Source organism: Hydra vulgaris, chromosome 14 (assembly GCF_038396675.1).
Source record: "Hydra vulgaris chromosome 14, alternate assembly HydraT2T_AEP".
NCBI lineage: Eukaryota > Metazoa > Cnidaria > Hydrozoa > Anthoathecata > Hydridae > Hydra > Hydra vulgaris.
The window spans coordinates 5,740,883-5,750,731 of record NC_088933.1 but is presented as its reverse complement, the minus strand read 5'-3'; the positions used below and the strand labels follow the sequence as shown (position 1 = coordinate 5,750,731).

The window sequence follows — 9,849 nt, the reverse complement described above, 5'->3', positions numbered from 1 at the left end:
TATTTAATAGACCTTTAAACGAAAACGATTTGGAACAATTTGAAGTTTATTATTATTGGTTTGGTCATTGTGAACTTTGTGAAAAAAAATATTTGTTTTGTTTTAATTGTTTTTTTCGTAAATTAAGTTTTTGTAAAAATTGTATTGTTGCTCATAAGGAAAAAAGAAAACATGTAGTTTATTCTTTAGAAAAAAAGCACAATGTATGTATTTAATTATTTTTTAGATGATTAAAATAAAAGAGTTTAAATCAGTCGAAATTACAGATATTCATGAATGGTCTTTTTATGAAACAAAAGAGATTGCTTGTTTTGATCTGAGAAGCCCAAAGGATGTTATACTTCAACCACATCAACGTATTTTAGTAAGTACTGGAGTGTATATCAATGAAATGGATTCAAATTTAGCAGGACAGGTATATTCAAAATCAGGTATAGCTTACAAAAATGGTGTGGTAGTGTTTAATGCTCCAGGAATAATAGACGCTGATTATAAAGAGGAAATTAAAGTCTTATTGATGAATCATTCTGAAGAAAATTATGTTATTAAACGTGGAGATGCTATTGCTCATATGGGATTTGTGAAAATGTTTAAAGCTGACAAAAACGTAATTGAATTTGATGGGTGTTGTTGTCGTGGAGTGAAAATGACAATGATTAAAGACGTAGAAAGAAAGGGTGGTTTTGGTTCTACTGGAAAATAATTTTTTTAATTTTTTATAATTTTTTTTAGATAACTAATTAAAAAATGGAATGGCCTACACGCTTTGCTTGGGATACTATTTTTCAACATGATGAAAAACAATATGGACGTTTATCAAGAATAATCGCTTATGTTAACATCTATCAAACAGACTCGTTTATTAATATGCTCAAAGATGTTAATGATATGAAGAGTTTTTTATGCAAGCAATTCAAGTTATGAGTTTAAATAAACTAGATTTTTATTTGGATTTTCTTTCTAAAATTCAGCTTGATTGTGGTAGTAGAGAAAAATTATTTGTGTATTCTATAAAAATGGAAAAGAATAGTAGTATTTATAATTATATATTGAGTTTACAAACCATTGCAGAAATTTTTTCAGAATTGCTAACTTTCAGTAATAAACATATTGAATGTAATCACGATTTACAATATCATTTTAAACAATTATCTGTATAATTTTTTTATAATTTTCTGTAGATAACTAATTAAAAAATGGATAAACAATACGTTCTTTGGAAAGCTTGGTATGACATTAGAAAATTAGATTCCGATCAACATACTCGTTTAGAAATCATATTAGCGTTTGTAGAAGACTGTCAAGTTATTTTATTTACTGAAGCACTCAATAATATGATTGATTTGAAAATGAAATTTTATCAAACATTTGGAACTATACATCAAACTATTTCATTAAATTTATATTTGGTTGTTTTTGAAAATCTTTATCAACAATGTCAAATTACAAAAAGCATGATATCATCATTTGATATAATAGATAAGGATAATAGTGTAGAAAAATATTTAACAGATGTAAAATTTATCGAAAAAAATTATTTAGAATTAATAACTTTTGTTAATATTCATATTGAATGTAATCAAGATTTAGTATACAAATTTAATCATTTAACTGTATATTTTTTTTTAGATTAACTAATTAGAAAAACATGGGTAATGAAAAATGGTCTGAAGATCGCATCGAAGGAATTACCAAATATTACATACTACATCATTCTGAACAGAAATTGTAGAAGTTTTTGGAAGAATTGTCACCTGTTTTTTATTTTTATTTTGTTATCGTTAAAGAATTTTTAACCAATGATGAACATCAAGATGGAATATTGGGAGAGTTTGAAAAAATAACAGAAATTATAAATAAAAATAACGAGCAAATAAAAAAATATCTCAATATACGTCGTTTTTTAATGGAGATGCTCAATTTCATGATTATCATTTGCAATGCTGCAATCGAAGAAGACGAATTTATTGTAACGAAAGAAAAGGAAGAATTTGCAAAAAGAGATGAAGCCATGTTCTCTTTTATGAAATCAAACGTGGACATGCAAAATTTTTATTATATTTCAAAGCACGAAGAAAGATTATTGTTAAAAAAAACAATTAAAAATTATTTTATGACTACTCTTATAAATATTTTTAACGAGTAACCTATTTTTTTTTAAATTTTTTTGTACTTTAAAAACTTTGTATTTTTTAGGTTAATTAAAAAAAACATGGATTTCTTTCAAGATTATAAATGTGGAAAATATTTCTCTCATAAATACAGAAAGTTGGATAAACTTAATGCAGATATTGCTGACCAATATAAAATAGTAAAATATTTTGTGAAATATGGTGAAGATTTTTGTGATTTTGTTAAAAATTTTCACAACAACATTTTAAATGAAGCAGTAGATGAATTGAACAAATTAATACGAGAAGATGCTGAGAAAGATGGTTTTATAAACAAATTAAAAACTTTGCAACTGTATATGCAAGCCATGTACAAATTATTTACGACAAATCAAGAAAATATTGGATGGCTTAAAAGAGAAATAGCAGTAGATAAAGAAAAACAAAAAGAAAGAGATGTGGCTATATTTGAGTATATTCAAAAAAATGTTTCTGAATTTCACAAAGACATAATGAATCATTTTTCTTTTGTCGATAAGACTGAAAAAACAATACGTGTTCGTGAAGAATTACAACATTCATTTTAAAAACAACGGAATATTTAAGTACTTTTTTTTGATTAAATTTTTTTTTCTTTAGATTACATAATAAAAAATGGTATAATTAATAGTACGAGCATTAAATAGTAAAATGACAACAGCACCAACATTGTGTCAATACTTAGAATTGTGTCCAGATTGTCGAAAGACTAAAATTGTTTACGCGATAAATGTCCAAAGAAAATTTTTCATAAATAAAATAATTTTTAGTTAATTTTTATTGTATTTTTTTTGTAATTAATTCTTGTAATTTTTAGGTTACATAATAAAAAATGGATGTGGTTTGTGAATTTGAAATTGTTAAAAACAAAGATGGAAGCTTTGGCATTATTTATTCTACAAACAATGTTGTTCGTTACAACAATGTTCTTCCAGATTTTAAAAGACTCACTTATTTGAGTTCTAAAGATTTTTTTATGAATGAAAGTGGCTGTTTGGAAGATTGTTTGGAAGATTATCATCTTAAAGAATTGTTTCAAGAAGAAATGACTCAAGAAGATTGTTTGGAAGATTATCATCTTAAAGAATTGTTTCAAGAAGAAATGACTCAAGAAAAATTTGACAAATTTGTAAAACAAGTGCGACAAATCAAACCTGAAAAACTGAACAAATATTCAGAAGAAAAAATTTTTAAAAAGGGAAAAGAACTTTTATTAGAAAGTTTTGGTCATTTGTTATTTCAAGGTTGGTGGTTAAGTGAAAAGGATTCTGAAATGTGTGATGAAGTATCAAAAAAAATTGGGATTACAAAAACATTACTCAAAGTGATTTGTAAAAAACGTGATTTTGTTTATGATGCTTTATGTAAAATAGCTCAATGTGAGTGTACATCTAATTGTGTATTTTGTAATTTAAATGCTTGTCACATTTATGTTGAATTAAGAAGCATTTTTGGTTATTAATTTTTTGGTAGAATTTTTTAAATATGTATTTTTTTTTAGGTTACATAATAATAAATGGAAAACAATATAATGTTGGCTTCGAAAAAATTAGGAATTGCTGAAGTATTGTTAAAAAAGACTTTTTCATATCATAAAGATGGAATTAACTATTTGGCTTTGTGTCCTTGCGAACCGAATGATATGTGTACAAAATGTCAAAAGATCAGTTTGGAAATTTTAAGTTCGGAAAATAATGAATATGAAAGAAAATATAAACATTTTTTATATTATATGGATGAATAATTATATTTTTATATTGAATTTTGTTTAAATTTTGTATACATTTTTTGTATTTTTATATTGAATTTATTATATTATATTTTGTATAAATTTTGTATACATTTTTTTTGTATTTTTTTAGATTACATAATAAAAAATGTCTACCCTGAAAAACTTCGATTCAAGTAAAGATTTTATTGAATATGGTGTCATCAAAGAATTTGTTATAAGTTACAGTGATGACTATGTTAGAACTTTGGAAGAATTTGATATTGTTAGAGAAGTAGTCAAGAAAGATCTCGATTTTGATGAATTTTTAGAATATGTTGCAAATTCTGATCCAAGTGGTGAATTAAAAAGAAAAAAGCTTTCAACAGACGACTGTACTATTTGTGATTCTATTCCATGTGAGACTCTTCATCAACTTGTTGATTTTCAAGATCAAGCATGTGCTAGTTGTCGAGAGTTACATGAAAATTTAAAAAAATATATATGTCAACAATTTCGTAAACAAATTTAAAATAGAAACTACAAAATAATTGTAAATTTTTGTATTTTTTAAAAATGTATTTTTTTTTAGATTTCATAATAAAAAAATGGAAATTAATATGTTGTCTTCGAAAAAATTGAAATTAACAGAAATATTGAAGAAAAGAATTATTTAGCTTTCTGTCTTTGCAATGCGAACGATATGTGTACAAAATGTAAAAAAATGAGATTGGAAATTTTATGTCCAGAAAAGATTGACTACGAAAGAATATATAAACATTTTTTATATATGAATGAATAATCTTATTATTTTTAATATTTTTTTATATTGAATATTTTATATTAAATTTTTTATATTGTATTTTTTGTATTTTCTTAAAGCAACAAAAATTAAAGGCATTTTTTTCAAATATAAACATGTAAATTTTTTTTATAATTTTGTTTAAAATTTTGTATACATTTTTTTGTATTTTTTTTAGATTACATAAAAAATGGAAACTAAAATAAAAATAAATACAACGAGAATGGATACAAAGTCGGTAGCATAAAAATTGGGTGTGAGAGAAGATTTGATCATAGAGAGTTTACACTTTGCTAAAAGTCAAATTTTGAGTTTGTCATCGTGTCCATGTACAAGGAACAACATGTGTTTAAATTGTCAAAAGATTAAAGATGTTATTGGATTGCATCGCAGATTTGATAGATTTGAAAAAATTTGAAAAAATGTATTGTAATTTTTTATATTTTTTTTAGATTACATTAAAAATGGAAAATAATATAATGATGAATGGAAAAAAATTGGGTTTAACAGAAGATTTGTTAAAAAAAAATATTGAATATCGTCAAAGTCAAATTTTGAAATTGTCAGTGTGTCCATGTCAAAGGTTGTGTTCAAATTGTAAAACGATCAAAGATGTGATTATATTTATCGAACGACATTTATCGGATAAAAATAAACATTTTTTTATATTTTGTTAATCTTTTTTTTGTATTTTTTTAGATGACATAATAAAAAAAATGAAACTAGATGACATTATATTGAAAGCTTCAAAAAAAATGGATTTAACTAAAGAACAACTCTTGGAAATTTATGAAAATCAAAAAAAAAGGATTAATTTTTTGGCCGAATGTCGATGTGAAGAATACGACGAATATCATTTTCTTTGTTTGTGTTGTAGTTATTGTGTGGATACAGTGTAAGAATTTTACATTTCAATAGTAAAAGCTTCTAACAAGCTTGGTTTATCGGTGGATTTATTAAACAAAACTTTTAATATTCATAAATACGAAATACGTGATTTAGCTAGATGTAATTGTGTTTTTCATCAAATGTGTGATGATTGTGATTTTAAAAAATTTTTGGTTTATCGATGGATTCGTTAAATTATATTTTTTTAAATGTGTTTTTCTTTATTTTTACTTTATTTTTTTTAGATTACATAATAAAAAATGCAAATAACAGAAAATGATTTGGATTTTTTGATGGAAAGAATATACCCATTCAATCAAATTCACCCAGCTACTTTGGAAGAAATTCGAATGCATGCGATTACTTCAAAACAAATTTTATGTCAACATTGTAATGGTATAATTTCAAATACAAGTGGGATGGATTTTTCAATGAAGAAATGAAAAGAATAACTCATATATTGATTTTGATGGTCTTTCAATATATTAAAATACATTATCATGTTTATTTGAATTTAAATTTTGAATATTTTTATGATTTTTTCAAAATAAGATCTAAAGAAGATGTATTAAATTATGTAAAAGAAAAATGTGTAGAAATTGAAAATTGTAAACATTATTTAAATGATTGTGAAGATTGTGATGAATATAGATATTCTGATGGGGAAAGTTGTTCATTTATATATAGTGAAAAATGTTTTGATTCAGTATATTGATTTTTTTTTCGATAAATAAATTAAGAGAAAAACATAATAAAAAAATGTTGGAGTTGTTAATCAAACAAAACTATTTGTCTGAAGACGAAATGATAGTTGCAAAGTTTTTGGTTAATGAACCAGATGATTTACTTTGTAAAGTGGAAAGATTTGTTGAGCAGAACATTATATATATGATGTTTTTTATAAAATATGCTGTAATATATTTGTATTCAAAATAATTTTTAAAATACGAACAAATGTTAAACTTATTTTTTTTGTTCTTTTTTATCAAGTATACTTATATTTACTTTTATTCTAAATAAAAAACGTTTTTTTTTCAGCAAATAATGAAAAAAATGTTATCTTTGCAACAACAAAAAGCACTTTAATGGCTTGATGAAGGAAAGAATTTTTTTATTACTGGTTACGCTGGATGTGGAAAAAGTTATATTGTCAAAGAAATTGCTCAAAGTGAACAAATTTATAAAACAATACATACTACTGCGAGTACAGGAAAAGCAGCTTATTTAATCAATGGTGTCACAATACATGCTTTTGCTGGTACAGAAACTGGTGTTAAAAGTGTAGATTATTATAAACGTCATATGCATCCAGACATTAAAAAAACGTGATTGGAAACTGAAGTTTTAATTATTGATGAAATTTCAATGATTAACGCTTCAACATTTGATTTATTACATTTAATAGCTTGTGAAATTAGACAATGTTACGATGAATTATTTGGTGGCGTACAAGCGATTGCTTGATGTGATATTTTTCAATTGCCACCTGTTACAGGACAATTTGTTTTTAAATCACAAATATGGCAACACTACATGACAGAAGTGTTGGTTTTAACTCAATGCTTTAGACAAAAAGAAGATGAACAATTTTTTGGAGCTTTAAATGAAATACGTTTTGGACAAGTTTCAGACCAAACTATTGATTATTTTATGACGCGTTGTTTTGAAAAAGATGAAAATTTAAACTCTAAATATACAAGATTATTTTTTAAAAATATCGAAGTGGATGTTTATAACAATCAAAAAATGGAGACTATCAAACAATAAGGGAATTGGTTTTATGCTAAAGATGTTATTAAAAACCGAAATATTCCATGCGCGTTTCAAATTCCAGCAGCTGTTTATCTTAAAATAGGTGCTATTGTTATGCTTGTAAGAAATATTAATGTGGAAGAAGGTTTGTGCAATGGTACTATTGGTACCGTCATTTTAGTAGAAAATAATGCAGTTTGGGTGATGATGAATAAAAAAGACGTCAAAATTGAATGTGTCAAAGAAGAAATTTTAGATTGCTCTCATGCTGTCGTAGGTTCAAGATTTGGTTTGCCTTTAAAATTAGCATTTTCTTTTACTGTTCATAAAGCTCAAGGAAGTACAATGAATAAAGCCGTTGTTCAATTTAATTCAAAGGCTTTTATTAATAGTCTTTATTATGTTTCTTTATCACAAGTTTGTAATATTAACGATATATTTATAATTATTAATAATAAATTTGATTTACGAACACTATTTAAAAGTATTACTGTTGATTCTGATGTTTTGGAATTTTATAAAAAATGCATGTAAATTTTTTTTTTTTAGATTATTAAAAAAAAATGAAATTTGAATATCAAACTAAGGAAACTCAATTTAGTAATAACAGTATATACACGGAACATTTTTTTTACATTAAAGATGCTTATAAAGATGAAGATATTGTAGAAGAATCACAACTTTATTCTGAAACTGAAAGTCCTGATGAAATGGTATATCATGTTTACAAAAAACAATGAAAGGATTTGAAACACAAATGAAAAACAGTATTCTTTTTGCAGACTTGTTTCAAAATTTCTTATTGGGTTATAATATTGTTACTTTGTGTTGCAAATCTATTGGAAATTGTGATTGTAAAATAATGAAACGTTGTTACAATTCACCTGTTTATTTTATTAAACCTTTAGAAGGACCGACAAATTTACGTTTTATTCAAGATACCAATGTGCGAGCTGTTTTTAATGTTTTAGAAAACGATAGGCGATGGAAGATAATACGAATATGTAATATTAAAATTAAAACTTTATCCAATTTAACAGAAAGATCCATGATGAATTTACGAGATTTTGAATTGTCTGGTTTTAAAAGAAAAATACTCATGACAGATGAACAAATTGAAAAAAAGGCAAAACACAACAAAAGCTATTATCAAAAAAATAAAAAAAATACTAAATCAACGAAGGAAAAGCAAAGATAATCAAAAGAATCGCATGAAAACATATTACGAAAAAAATCAACAAAAGAGAAAAGAAATGGACGAATGGTTTGGTGAATGGTATAGACCTCATTCTATAACACAATGGGAAAAATCACTAAAAAGTTTATCTTATACTATTTTGTCTTATCAACAAAAAAGAAAAATGTTTTTAAATTATAGTATTTTGTTTGAACCAGGATTATGTTTTTATTCAGCGTTTCTCGTCTCTTTTTTGATTTGTCAATGGAATGTATGCACTGTTAAAGAATGGAATAAAAAAGTGTTGGAAAAAAATGCTACTGATTTATATTCTGAGGAAAATACTTTACAACTTCTTTTTAAAGATCAAGAAGAGCAAAATATTCTAGCATGGAAAAACGTTTTACAACAATTAAAAGAAAAATCTAAAAATATGTCATTCCAAACTTTGATTGATTTGTGTCATTGTTTTGCTTACGAAAATACTTTTATTCGTATTAACATTAATATTTTAAATCATAATGAATTTCGCATTTACAGCGACAAACGAATTCAAGTTGTGAACATGATGTTTCGAAGAGTAGGACGTTTGGAATTGTTCTTATTACCTTGTCACGTTCAAAATTATTTAATCGATAACGATGCTGAAAAAATAAAACAAGATTTATTTCGAGTATCCACTTTGTTTTACATTTGTTGTAGATGGTGGAAAAAGTTTCAATACCTACCTGCCACTAACGGTTTGTTGAGTGATTATGTGAGAATCACCAGTGGCGAACTTGTAGATTATATGAAACAATTGTCTTTGCTTATCAAGACCGAACATCAATTTGAAAACTATTTTAATCAAGAAGATATAGAGTTGTTAGAAGATCCCTACTTTTTAATCAAAATCTTTCGCAAATGTATTAACAAAAGTGGTGATCAATATACAGATAACCTTCATTTTTTGTTTCTAATGAGAAAATTCAAGCAACCCGTCTACGAATTATGGTATCATGCCATGTTGGTTGCTTTTAATAATCAATTTGAAACAAAATTTAATTTATCTGATTTTATTCAGGATGAAAAAAATCGAGAAAAAGTTTTAAATAAATGCAATTTTTTTCTTAACGCTTTTAAAGATTATCTTGTTATTGATCACGATCATTTTTCAGGACAAGTGTATGGATTAGCTCGTGATTATTGCAACAAAAATTTAGGTAGATATAGTCAACATTTGTCTTGTCCTATTTTTGCTCACAATGCTTCTTTTGATAACCGCATTATGATTGTTGAAGGTTTAAAAAAAATGTTGTATATTCTGTTATACGGTCATTTAGCAGAATCTGAAACTACACCTTTTAACGCTTTTATAAAATATAGCAACATG

The 9,849-nt window shown here is 25.2% G+C and overlaps 1 protein-coding gene across 1 annotated transcript; it reads left to right on the top strand.

Moving 5' to 3' along the window:
- The first annotated feature begins 226 nt into the window (after positions 1–226).
- LOC136090854 (deoxyuridine 5'-triphosphate nucleotidohydrolase-like) lies at positions 227–703 on the top strand. The gene has a single exon (XM_065817830.1). The coding sequence runs from the start codon at positions 227–229 to the stop codon at positions 701–703; it is 477 nt and encodes a 158-aa protein (XP_065673902.1).
- The last annotated feature ends 9,146 nt before the right edge of the window (positions 704–9,849 follow it).

Coding starts and splice junctions, on each gene's coding strand:
- LOC136090854 (XM_065817830.1), top strand. CDS start 227: ATGATTAAAATAAAAGAGTTTAAATCAGTCGAAATTACAGATATTCAT.